The sequence below is a fragment of the Chenopodium quinoa genome, unplaced genomic scaffold, assembly GCF_001683475.1.
Source record: "Chenopodium quinoa cultivar QQ74 unplaced genomic scaffold, ASM168347v1, whole genome shotgun sequence".
In the NCBI taxonomy this organism is placed as follows: Eukaryota; Viridiplantae; Streptophyta; class Magnoliopsida; order Caryophyllales; family Amaranthaceae; genus Chenopodium; species Chenopodium quinoa.
In genome coordinates, this window is record NW_018743196.1 from 629815 (window position 1) to 642614 (window position 12800).

At 33.4% G+C, this 12800-nt stretch overlaps 2 protein-coding genes across 2 annotated transcripts; one reads left to right on the top strand and one right to left on the bottom strand.

The window, feature by feature from the left end:
- The first annotated feature begins 1607 nt into the window (after positions 1-1607).
- On the top strand, positions 1608-10589 carry LOC110732915 (ADP-ribosylation factor 1-like). Its single transcript, XM_021912900.1, has 7 exons — positions 1608-1708; positions 1862-1884; positions 1983-2116; positions 2198-2316; positions 2408-2491; positions 9873-9888; positions 10536-10589. The coding sequence occupies exons 1-7, from the start codon at positions 1608-1610 to the stop codon at positions 10587-10589; spliced, it is 531 nt and encodes a 176-aa protein (XP_021768592.1).
- LOC110732988 (galactinol synthase 1-like) lies at positions 6441-8188 on the bottom strand. The gene is made up of 3 exons (XM_021912985.1): positions 7747-8188; positions 7198-7521; positions 6441-7095 (listed from the first exon to the last, which is right to left on the bottom strand). The coding sequence occupies exons 1-3, from the start codon at positions 8080-8082 to the stop codon at positions 6748-6750; spliced, it is 1008 nt and encodes a 335-aa protein (XP_021768677.1). The 5' UTR covers positions 8083-8188; the 3' UTR covers positions 6441-6747.
- Positions 10590-12800: the final 2211 nt, after the last annotated feature.

Genomic DNA, 12800 nt, shown 5'->3' on the forward strand with positions numbered 1-12800 from the left:
TCAAATGGCATTATATGACCCCGAGATTTATCTCCTATAATCTAAAGGATTTTCTACACCGGGCCCCGAAACCTCCAAAATTTCTCAAAAAGTGTGGATATTAGCCTTCAATTTTGGAATTTTTTGACTTTTTCTTTTTGCCCGGAAATAAAAATTGCTGAAATGTTTACCATGGTCCTTAATACTTGACGGGAGCCCAATTGGGTGTGTGGAACCATCCGATTTGTTGTTAAACGGCCAATTTACCGGTTTACAACTTACACCGATTTAGCGGGTTACAACGGCCAATTTAATTAACTTTCACCAAACCGGATTTGAACCGAAATTGACCCTAACCTGTTTTAACCAGTGAAAACCCGAATTCAACCCGACTTGTTACTAACCTGAATTTAGCCCCACCCATTCCTATCCTGATTCGAATTTAACCCAACCTGTTACAAACCCGACCCGAAATCAACGCGACTTGTAATTAACTTGCCAAATTCAACCAGACTTGTTATTGACTCTACCTGAATTTCAATATTCCTATTACTTACCCGACCCAACAATTCAACCCGATCTGTTACCAACCTGACTCGAAATTCACACGACTTGTTATTGACCTGACCTAAATTCAACCCAAATTGTTCTGGACTCGATTTCAAATCACCTTAAATGAAATTAAGATCACCTTATTATTGTTGATCAAAGCATTTTGTCTAGGGAGATCAAGTCGGTCCATGCCAGCAAAAGAAAGGAGCATCATTCTCAAATTTAAGAGTTAAATATAATATATATTTGTTGTATGGTCAAAGGAGATAATCATCTCCCTAAATTATAGAGTATAGTTTCTTAGTATATTGTCATATATATTATAGTCAAAGGAAATAATCAGCTTGATTAAAATGATAATTATCTATTTATAGTTAGTTAAACCCGAATATGACCTGACTTGGAAATGACCCGACCTGATTGTAACCTGCAAATTAATGACTTGAACATAACCCGGCTTGGATCCAAGAATGACCCGACTTGAAAATGACCCAACCTGATTATAATTCGCAAATTATTGACTTGAACCGAACCCGACTTGAACCCGAGAATGACCCGACTTGAAAATGACCCGACCTGATAACAATCCGCAAATTATTGACTTGAATCGAACCGACTCAAACCCGAGAATGACCCGACCTAATTCTAACCCGCAAATTATTGACTTGAACCGAACTCGACTCGAACCTAAGAATTACCCTAACCCGTTTTAACCTGTGAAAACCCGACCCGGGTGTAACCTGACCTGTTATTACCCGACCCAAACCCGATAAGAAGTATGACTCGACGTGACCCGACTCAAGCATGACCCAACCTAAATCCAACCCGTATAGTTTATTGACCCGACCCATTCTTACCGACCCAAACCCGACCCGTTTACCCGAATTAAAAGCTTTATTTGGAACCCAATCCTCTGATAGAATGCAGAACGAAAGACATATTTCTCTCATGAAGGAATAGAGTAGCGCTTGCCGACTACAACATATATATATACCTCACAGCTCACACTATGATCTTTCTGATTGTTGTCAAAATTTGCTGATTTATTTACTTATTAATCTGTAACTACTGTAAGTATGTCTAGTGTGCATATTTTGATACTTACAAAGTTGTGCTACAATTGGGAATATGGTTTGGAGAATACAAACAGGCATTCCCCTAAGACGGTTTTGTCTTAGTTTGTGACTAACTTGTGATGCTCAGATTGGTGAAGCAAAATGCTAATCATTTCTCAATTCAATGCTGCAATATGTGCGAGTGTAATTATATTTATGACCTACTTCTGCATGAAAGCTGGTGTATGCAGTATACATCTCCATACTTAAAACAGTATTTCGTTTACACTTGATTGGGAACCTTGAAAAGATAGAACATCACTCATTGCATCCTGAAGACTCATTGTGGGATTATTTTTAATTTCCTTGTACATTCATGTCAAACACTAATTGGAAATATTGGATTGCAGATTCGTCCCTTATGGAGACACTACTTCCAGAACACTCAAGGCCTCATCTTTGTAGTTGACAGTAATGATAGGGATCGTGTAGTTGAAGCAAGGGATGAACTTCACCGGATGCTGAATGAGGTAGTTACTCTCTGGTCCTGATGGACAATGCCACTGCACTGCAATGCAATGATTCTTGAACTGTTAAATCTCTTTTTGCAGGATGAACTAAGGGATGCGGTTCTGCTAGTGTTCGCTAACAAACAGGATCTCCCCAATGCAATGAATGCTGCAGAAATTACCGACAAGCTTGGTCTCCATTCCCTCCGTCAACGACACTGGTAAATGCACTACTCTTCCCTTTCTTCACTCCCACTTTATCAAACCATTTCCTTACTTCTTTGTACTGAGCAAATCCAACTACTGCTACAGGTATATCCAGAGTACATGTGCAACATCAGGTGAAGGTCTGGACTGGCTGTCCAACAACATAGCTAGCAAGGTAAGCTGCAATACGTGTGAATTTCATTACTGATTACTGTAAGACTTGTATCTAAACTCCTAAATTGTCTTGTTGTTCTGCCAGGTTTAAATGACTAAACCTTCCCGGTTCACATTTAGAACGAGGATAGTTGGGTTTACACCAGCATTTTATGCCACTTTTGTTATTAAGTTTACGTTACTAGTTTTTCATAGCTTATGTTGTTCAGTTTGTCATTTGCTTCCTGTAGTGTAAGTTCAAGGCATGAGAATATGAGATTGGTTGCTACTTGTTTAATAAAGTACTAATACTTGGTATGATTTTGTCATTCTTTAATTTGGCACCTTACTGTCCTTTCAGTTTAATAAATTTGGATCATAATTTTAAGAGTAACAATTTCTGAAATTTAGAATGGGAAATCAGCAAAATTTAGTACTCTTAGGTTTTTCTCGTTCAGTTGTAGACTCGTAAGTACCTTCAGTAGTACTTAATACTGAAAACTGCCCCCAGTCATACGTGCTTGCAGCTAACCAGGGAGGAGTACATCAGATCTATTATTCTTAAGTTGTTTAATTTAATCAAAACCACTAAAGCAAGACTTGATTATTATAAAGGTAAAGGAAAATGATACTATTATAAGGAGATTAAGATGGAAATATTAAGTTGAACACAAGAAGATACATTGCTTTTTCACAATCCCATTAGTCTAAACACAAGAAGATAAGTTGTTTTCCTAAATTCCATTAGTCTAAACGCAAATTCATTAGCCATCATGTTACAAGCCATTAAAGCCGTCAACATCCTACAAGCTTCTTATACGATTGGATCTTTCTCACTTCTCAGTGTCCTTTTCTTTGCTGATCTTTTGCCTCTTTTCTCTACTAATACCATTAAACTCACTGATTCCATTTTTTAAAATTTTATTTATGGCCTATTTAAATATGCTCAAGTAAGAATAACAATTTGTTAGTAACAATATATTACCTAAATAGAACAAATAACTAGCCCTACTCGTCCTCGCCGATTCCATTACTTTGCACGTTCAAAATTATTGATCTAAATATCTAATACGGCTAATGCATTCAATGGAACCCACCTAGCTTAGCTACTTTAATTTTTAACTTGAAATCTCTTCAATGCATGCTATATAACTAAAGACTAAAGAGTAAAAGGTTGAAAGATGTACTATTTCTTGACATTTATCGCCGACATAGTATGTAGTCATACTAGTGTAGTCTCAATATTATCTCGAATAATATTAATCTAACGTGACATTATATTGAAGTTTGTATTATTGACAACATAGGTCAATTATCTAAAATTTTAACATCCAAAGGTAAAACCATTATCAGATTGTAAAACGAGTGAAGTTTAAATTAGTACTACTTGTACATATCAATACTAGAACTATAACGGAAAGTGGAGACTCGCATTTGGATAACATACTTTATTGTACTTTGGGGCAAATTTAATTGGATCCATGTTAAGGGATGTGAAAATGCACTCTGGCTCATTGAAGCATCATTTTATCCTAAATTAAAAGGGAACTCACATGTGAGGGGAGTGTTGAAGAATGAATGAACTTCTCATACGAGTATAGCGCATTGATTAAAAATACAAGTTAAGCATTTTATTAGGCTAAGTGGTTATTCTTCCTATTGCCACATCTCCATATGATTTTGGGATGGAGTCTTCTTATACTTGTAAAGTAGATTCTCTCTCGGTGACGCATGCATCCAATAATCAAGACTTGTATTTGACACTTGTGAAGTTCTTTTGGCATTTCAACAATAATAATGCATTTATCCAATCTACTTAATTACATGAAATGAACCTACAAGCAAACAATAATTAATACTCCATAACTAATAATAATAATTGTTGTTTTATAATGAGGGTTTGTTCTCTTCAGCTTTATTTTCAGTTCATTTCACTTCAGCTCTAATCATTTCAGTTCAGTCTATTCAGTTCCTAATTTCCTTCTCTCATAAAATATTCAGTTTAGTTCAGCTCCAATCAGTAAATCAGAACAAGCCATGAATTTATCAACAATAGAACCGAATATAATTGAACCCAAACTAAAATCAATACAAGCAACTCTTCACTCGACCAAGAATTTGATCCGAGTGCTATATCCAGGCCAGATTGTTTCTTATCTACATGCATACTATAATAGACTAGTCTTGTATACATTCTCTAAAATATCTCCCCTCCAAATGACGAAAGGAAAAGGAAAAAAAAAAAACCCATATTACGACTTTACGAGTATGAAAAGCATAGGGCATATTTAATATACCATTTGAAAATTTCAAATAAATTGTATGGCCACATTTTCTTGTATAATATAGTGTTGTACAGTTTGTTTGATTTGCATATAAAGATCTGATTTGCATATAAATTTATCGATCAAATCGCGGATGTCACCTTCAATTCAACTACTGTTGCACGCTTGTATTTTAATTAATGCTGTATGATCTGATCAACTACCCTCATTTGCTCTTATTTAATAAAAGACCTGCGATTGACGTCCATATATAATTAATCCACTTGCCTTGAAATTAATACTTATACATTAAGGCATGAATGAATATTTAACTAATGCTGTATGATCTGATCAACTATACTCATTTGCTCCGGAGCACTTACTAGTAAAAGAAATATACTACTCCGTAGTAGTTGGACACATGAAGATACATTATATTATTTCCCAGCCACTTGCAAGTTAGTTTTTTTTTTTTTTTAAAGAAAGGTATACATCATATAATAATCTGATCCCTATGTCTTAATCAATTAGAAGATGACTTAAATCTCGAACCATATAATATATCATCGAATAATAGAAAGTATATATTCTAATATTGGTAAATTTTATTAGACAGTTGGACCACATAAACTTACACTAGAGGAAAGTACAAATGTACAATCACATATATATATATATATATATATATATATATATATATATATATATATATATATATATATATATATATATATATATATATATATATATATATAAGCTAGTATAGTAAGGTTTGATTATTTATTTAAAAGTCTAAAACCAATTGCTTGCTTGGTAAGGTGGAGTAGCCCATCACCAATCTAATACGAGTACACATTTTCGCTAGTCATTCTCCCTCTATTTCTTTAATGTGGCACAACTAGTGCATGTCAACTTGACCTTGCATTGCATGTGCCGACATATCATATGGTACAACAGAAGTATAGTAGTACTGTAATAGACTAATAGTAGTAGTGAAATGTGAATAATGTGCATGCATACACGCATGTAGTATTAAAAGAAAATCTAATACTGTACGTGGATATGTTTGTATGAAGTTTAATAGTATGTAGGACATATATACTATTGGACATAGACGACAACAACCGCTTATATACAACTTTGAACATGCATGTCTAATAGTCAAATAGAAATGTATGGTTACATTCGTTTGGGGACAATGGGGTTGAATTGTATAAATTAAAATGACAAAGACATCAAAACGTTGATGTCAGTATGTCACCTTCAACGACTTTTAATTGTTAATGATCTCTGCATGCTTAACTATTTTTTATTAATCCCATCTCTATGATTTGGTCTTTCGTTGCATCGATCTTGCATTGGTTTACAATGGAAAGGCTGTTGATTAGTTAATCTCAGGTGATAAATAAATTGGCAAAACTACTTATGACTAGCTCAACAACATCCATAGATATCAATCTGTACAAAAAGATGCATGAGACTTAGATTACTGATTACATACCAATTAAGTTTAATGAATTTGTCAATGATTTAAGAAATTAGCGTAATTATCTCATAATTTAAAGCTAAATTCGCCTATAATATTGTAATATTGTAAAGCTTTGGTCATGTTTAAGAAATTATAAATGATATGTCTATATATTCAATCAAAGATAAAATTTAGATTAGGGAAATGAATTAAAGGAAAGTTTAGAATAATAATTGAAACTAAAGATATTCCATTATTTATAAACAATTTCTAAACTTTTATTTCGATCAACATTAATTTCTCTTACAAAAAGATTAAAAACAAACCACCAAAAACTGGACATTACATTTATAAAACTCACTATACTTTCAAGCCTATCAACAACATATAAACGCTCAAAACTATTAAGTATTAAACACCCTCCCCCAGGCCCACAATTAAAAAAAAGAAAACCAATTGACCAGTAAGCTCTCTGTCAATGGTCGATTAGGTCAAGGAAAATTAAGAAAAAGAAAAGCTAATCAGAACAGAAAATCCCTTGATTAAATAACAACTCTAATTTAAGCCGCGGAAGGAGCAGTGACATAATTAACAAAACCAGCTTTAGACAAAGCTTCTTTAAAAGGTTTCATATCAATCGCAGTTGCTTCAGCAGCAGGGTTGTAGTCCAAAGATGGATCTTGATAGATATCCCACCATTTCTTCACCAACATCTTTATGTCTTCCCTGTCCATGTTCTCTTCCTCCCCTGTATACCTCCATGGTTTCGAACCCGCCGCGCAATAGTGCACCACCTTCACCTTGTTCAAGTCCACCTTCTCCGGGTGTCGCCATAGGAAGGCTAACACTAAGTTATAGTCAATTGGCAGTGGCTTGAATTTGTCATTAAAGTACATGTTCAAGAAGTCCTACAACATACAGCATCAACATCATCATTAATTCATTATTACTAATAATAAGCGCTATCATAATATTAAATTACACTATCAACGTGACAGCTATTATAATACCTGCTCAGCAAACGAGGTAGGGGGGACTTCTTTGAGGGTCTTAAGAAGATCATGGTAAGTAGGAATACTAGGCTCATACACAAAGAAGCCGGCGTTGAAGTAGAGGGAAGGAGGTGGGCCGAGCTCGGCGGTGGGCCATTGGACCTTATCAGGGCACTGCTGGCAGTAACCGATCTTGTATTGAGGGGTCTTACTCCAAGATGCCTCACAAAAGCAATCCATAACAGCATAGAAATACCCATTTGGCAAATCAAATAGATGGTCTATGTTTTCATACACTTGGATATCTCCATCCAAGTATATCAGCTTCTCGTACTCCACAAACTGCCATACAATTAAATTCCATATATATCAACAAATTTATTCAAGAAATTTAAAATAATTAGTACTACCAACGTATGCACAGCAGTACGGTGTACTAATCAGATTCCAGGTGTTATAACAAGACTCCAATCGAAAAACACGTGTATATATATATGTATCACAAAATCATTTTGTACAAGTCCCAAAAAAGAAAGAAATAAAGAAAGGTAAGTTATGAATAAGTACCTCCCAAATTCGGAGCTTAGAATAGTTGATGACGTAATAAGCATGAGCAAATTGGGTATTATTTTGAGGCGGGTAAATGGGTTCGATCTCGCGAACAATACAGCCCTGAGACACTAATATCCTGCGGTGATCCTCAGGAACATCAGGGAGCACCGCCACAATCAAAGGGTAAACACTCTTAACTTTTCTTAATCCTTTGATTAATCCAACCACTCCTTTCACATAATCACCGTTTCCAGCCAAAAATGTAACGTAGGCTCTCCTGGCTTGACTCGCTGGTTTCGTGGTGTAACCCACTGATGAGTCAACTACACTCTTTACTAGTTCTGGAGCCATTGTTTTCGATGAGAGCTTGTGTATCAAAGATGAAAAAGATTTTGTGATGCTTTAATTTATTTGTGTTTGTTGAGTGTTAATTGTTTTCCTGAGGTGATTAAGTGAAGGAAGACTGGTTTATATAGAAATGAGCAGGAAATTAGGAGTGTCTGAGGAAATGTTATGGATGCCTGCCACGTAATTAAGTGGGGCCTGGTTCAGGGATCAAACGGTTGCAATGGATGATCTCAGAAAGTTCTGGAATGGGACCTATTATATATTGCATGTTTTAGAAGGTACTAGAGGAAGTCAGGAGGTTGTCATACTTTTAGGTAAAGCTACGAGCAAGCCCGAGGGTCATGTTATAAGTTTATGTATCATGTATCTGGATTCTGGACTGGTTATAAAAAGTCATGCTATATTGACATGTATCGACAAGTCTATAAATTTATATTGATATATGATCCGACCTTTTAATTATTATCAACAGATCATCTTAATACTTATATCATTATATGCATTACTACCTTTGTTATCTTGACTCATAAATTTTTCACAGAAAGTGAGTCTTTAGGAAAAAAAAAATATACAAATTGAGGAGTAATTATTTAAAATAAAAGGTTTGTCTATATGAACTAGTCATTGGTGCTAATTCATCAATATTGTTGATATTGAAGATATGTCTCCCAAAAGTTTTGAATAATGACTTATTCTAGTGCAAACAAACTATATGTGGAGTAATGCATAGGTAAAATTTATAGAGTATGACACAAAATGTTGGTTATTAAAATATATAAATAGAACGAAATTTGGTTATTAAAAAAACAGAGTAATTTTACTACAAAACAAAAGAGTATCCTAACAAAGTTTTCAAGCAAGCACTAGAAGGAAGGGAAATTCATTATTTATAGTTACAACTTCCAAGTTACAGAGATAGTCACAAATTAAACACAAGCAAAACCGAAAGAAAGTGGTGGAAGGTGCGGGTGAATGAGGGACCCAACAAAGCTGATTGGACACACATCAGCAAATACAGGCCTTGAAACAACTATGGTTGGGCTTAGTGGACCCTAAAGTGCGTGTCCATGTGAGATTTTACAAAATTTATTAGGAAATGACATCAACTTTGTGGCCCAAATTCATTTTTCAGCTTTTGCGTTTGACTCCCACTCATAGTTGTTGTTATTGTCAACAAAACTTATTTGCACACTTGTCGCTCCAATTTTCCATCTCTTTTTTTTTTTTTTTTCTTTTTTTCCTTCTACATTACTATATTTGTTAGTTATTATTTTCCTTTAAGAAATGGTTATTTAGTTGTATGTGAGAAGGAGATAGGAAATTGTGCTTTTATAATTAGTGTGCTAAAATCAATTTTTAACCCCTATTATTTACTTCACTATAGTTATGCCGAACTTAAATTAATGTTATCAAACTTAAATTTTACTTTTACTGTTTTTTTAAGCTACACCTTTTAAATTTATAAATATTTTTTTTCAAGATTATTGAATGATAGGGGGTTCATGCATCAAATAATTATAAATAATAAAGTATTTGATTCTACGTACAATGGTAGTAGGCTTCATTCATTTTTAACCATTTAATAAATTATTTTCATGATATACCCATTGATTATGTATTTGATAGTTGATAGGTGCCTTTCATTACTACATTAGTATAATATATATCTATAAAATAATGAATTTTCTTATCTATATAATTGGAGTAATTGTGATAAGGGAGAGGTGTTTTACTTTCCATATCTTGAATATTTTTATTGAGTAAGATTGTGGAAAATACAGGTGTTTGCTAAGCCTTCTACTTTGGATAGTTTTCATTAATTTTTTTTTTTTTTTAATAATTGATCTAAGCTTACATATTAGCGAAAAGGATGCGATTTACAATTTAATTGAGTGTATAATATGCAATTATATTATGTGCTTTTATTATGCTGTAAATATTATCTTTGGTGTGTTGTCAAAAGGGAAACAAATGATCGGTGTGAAATAATCCTAAAAAGTCATAAACCTTCTTAGGAAGTCTTTCTCAATCTTACATGCACATGCCGGAGAAATGAAAGCAACATGAAAATGATGAATCGTGAAAGAATTATTTGGCAAATATTTTCCATTGCCTGTTGGCTAGTGCGTGCTTGGATCTGATTATTTGGCTTCCTTAACAACTGGGCCAAATTTCTGATACATTATTTGATATAAACATTGAAAACAAAGATGGGCTGATATTGCATTTTTCTAGTTTTTAGTGAGTTAATTGGGCAAGCCCATTTATTAGTTGCTATTTAGAATGTTAATGTGGAAACATATAGTTGTGTTAATTAAGTTCTCAAATGTAAATGCATTGAAGAAAATATCAAATGACAATGATAGTGGAGTATAATACAATTAAGTAGGGTTGACTTTGGAAGGCATAAGATAGTGCTCCATATATATCTAGGAATCTAGGATATATCTTTGCAGATTTCAGATCGAGTTCCCCCTCCCCCAGCAGAGGAAATCAAGGAATTAATGTGACGTACCTTACTAATAACTAGTGACGTGTTGGATCAATCTTAACTACTTCTAAGGAATTAATCCCTAAATTGAAGTTTCCAAGAAGGAGATCACCACACTTTTTCTTCATTAAAGGTAGTATAAGCTGGAAAAGAATTGAATTAGGTTATTCTTCACTCAATTGAAAAGTATAATTCATCTAATTATCTAAATAAACAACTTAAAGATTGTAGTTCTCTATTTGTTAGAGCATCAATATCTTCTAGGCATCAGGTTTACAATGTCAATAACAGAATAAATCTCTTGTTAATTCGCATATATGTTATCCAAGTGGCTTGTAATAATTGTACAATTTTTTTGTCAAAAAAATATAAATTATTGTGCAAATTAAGTGTATGTATTTAAGAAAGAATAACAATACATTGAAACGAATAAAGTATTCTCCATACATTTAACTTCTATTCAAGGGTAGAGTCATCATATATTAGTATATCACTACCACTAGCTATTAGAACCTTATTAAGAACCTTGTTATTAGTGGCAAAACACTATATAATTGGTTAGAACTAGGACAAGTCACAAATTGCAAGTTTATGTAACGTTCTTTTTCAAGTAAAATTTAATAATCAATGCCACACTTTTTATATATTTTCATTATCAATCCAAAGCAAGTTAAGCAACCCATTGTCTAACACATAAATACCCATTTTTTATTTTTCTTAATCAGTCCGCATACCGTACCACACAGGGTCTTTATTTCACTATCCACGATTTTGAGTTTAAATTATGTAACCTAAGGCCTAAGCTAGCTTCAATGTGAATTTAAAGTGCTATGTGCTTCAAGCAAGTCAGATAAAAACATCAAAAATGATATATTGAGAATATACGAGATAATTTATATGAAACTGGCCTGGAAGAGTAGTATTAGGAGGATACAGGAGTTGAAAAATAAATTCTAGCATGGATTCTAGTCATTCCATGCCATTACAAATTCTATGTGTTTCCAGAATCTTTCTTTTAAGCTTATAATAGTTGTTATAAACAGTTTTTAGGTTCATGAATGATAGAATTATTATTACTTTAATTTGTTAGTTCTTGAATCAGGAATATAATATGTGATTACTATAAAAAGAAGAAAGCATATACCTTCACAAACGAAATAAAAAAATAGCTATAACAAGTACGATCTTGTTGGGCAATTACCTCAATTGAATACTTAGCTTGTTACATTGTGAGCATCTGGTTTACTTAGACAAAATATCAACAGTACGCGTAAACTATTTCTGTTTTATAATTTTTTTAATCAGGCAGTCAACTACAGGTCTTCCAAAAACAAATAAAATATATTACGATAATACAGTATATGAATTGAAAGCTAGTTCTATTCAAAAAAAAAAAAAAATGGAGTAAATAAATTGAAAGCTAGTTCATGAATTGCCTTGAGTAACAAATTTACTACTAGCAGTAACCTTGTTTCCTAACAAAGCAAAACTTTAACACTTAATTATTCCATAAGAATAAGGCTGTCTGCCAAAACATGATCAAATATCAATACATCTTTGTTGCTTAATACGGAGTATCAATTACACTGATTTGCACGTAATTTTGTCATGTATTTCTAAATTAATTTAGGAAAGATATTAAATGCTTATTCTTAACCTTAAGGGCTACATATAGAGGTGTCAAAAGCACACCCGACCCGATCCGAAAAATATCCGATTCAGATTTGGACTTGCGTGGACATAACAATTTAGTATGACTTAACTTTAAAATTTATCCGCCCCCACCCGACCATATCAGACCCGATCCGATCATCCGAATTGACACCCCTACCTACATATAACATTAGTTATTATTATTATTTATTATTATTATTATTATTATTATTATTATTATTATTATTATTATCATCATCATCATCATCGATTCGAAGTTTGATGAAAATTAGGAAGAATGTCTAATATATGCGGTCGTTTAAGATTATTGCACGACTCGGCCAGGCCACCTAACACCAATTAAACTATACTCGTACTCCGTATGTTGAAATTGAATTTGTAGGTAAATTGACACTCCTCGGACATGCATATCTATTTAGGGCTTTAGGGCCAACATCGATCCACAATGGCTAGCTACATGTGTTTGTAACTAGTGATAGTGTATAAAACATATTACTGGGTCTCAACCATCTGCTTAAACTTTTGGTTGAATTGGTCCTTTATCTATAAACGAAAA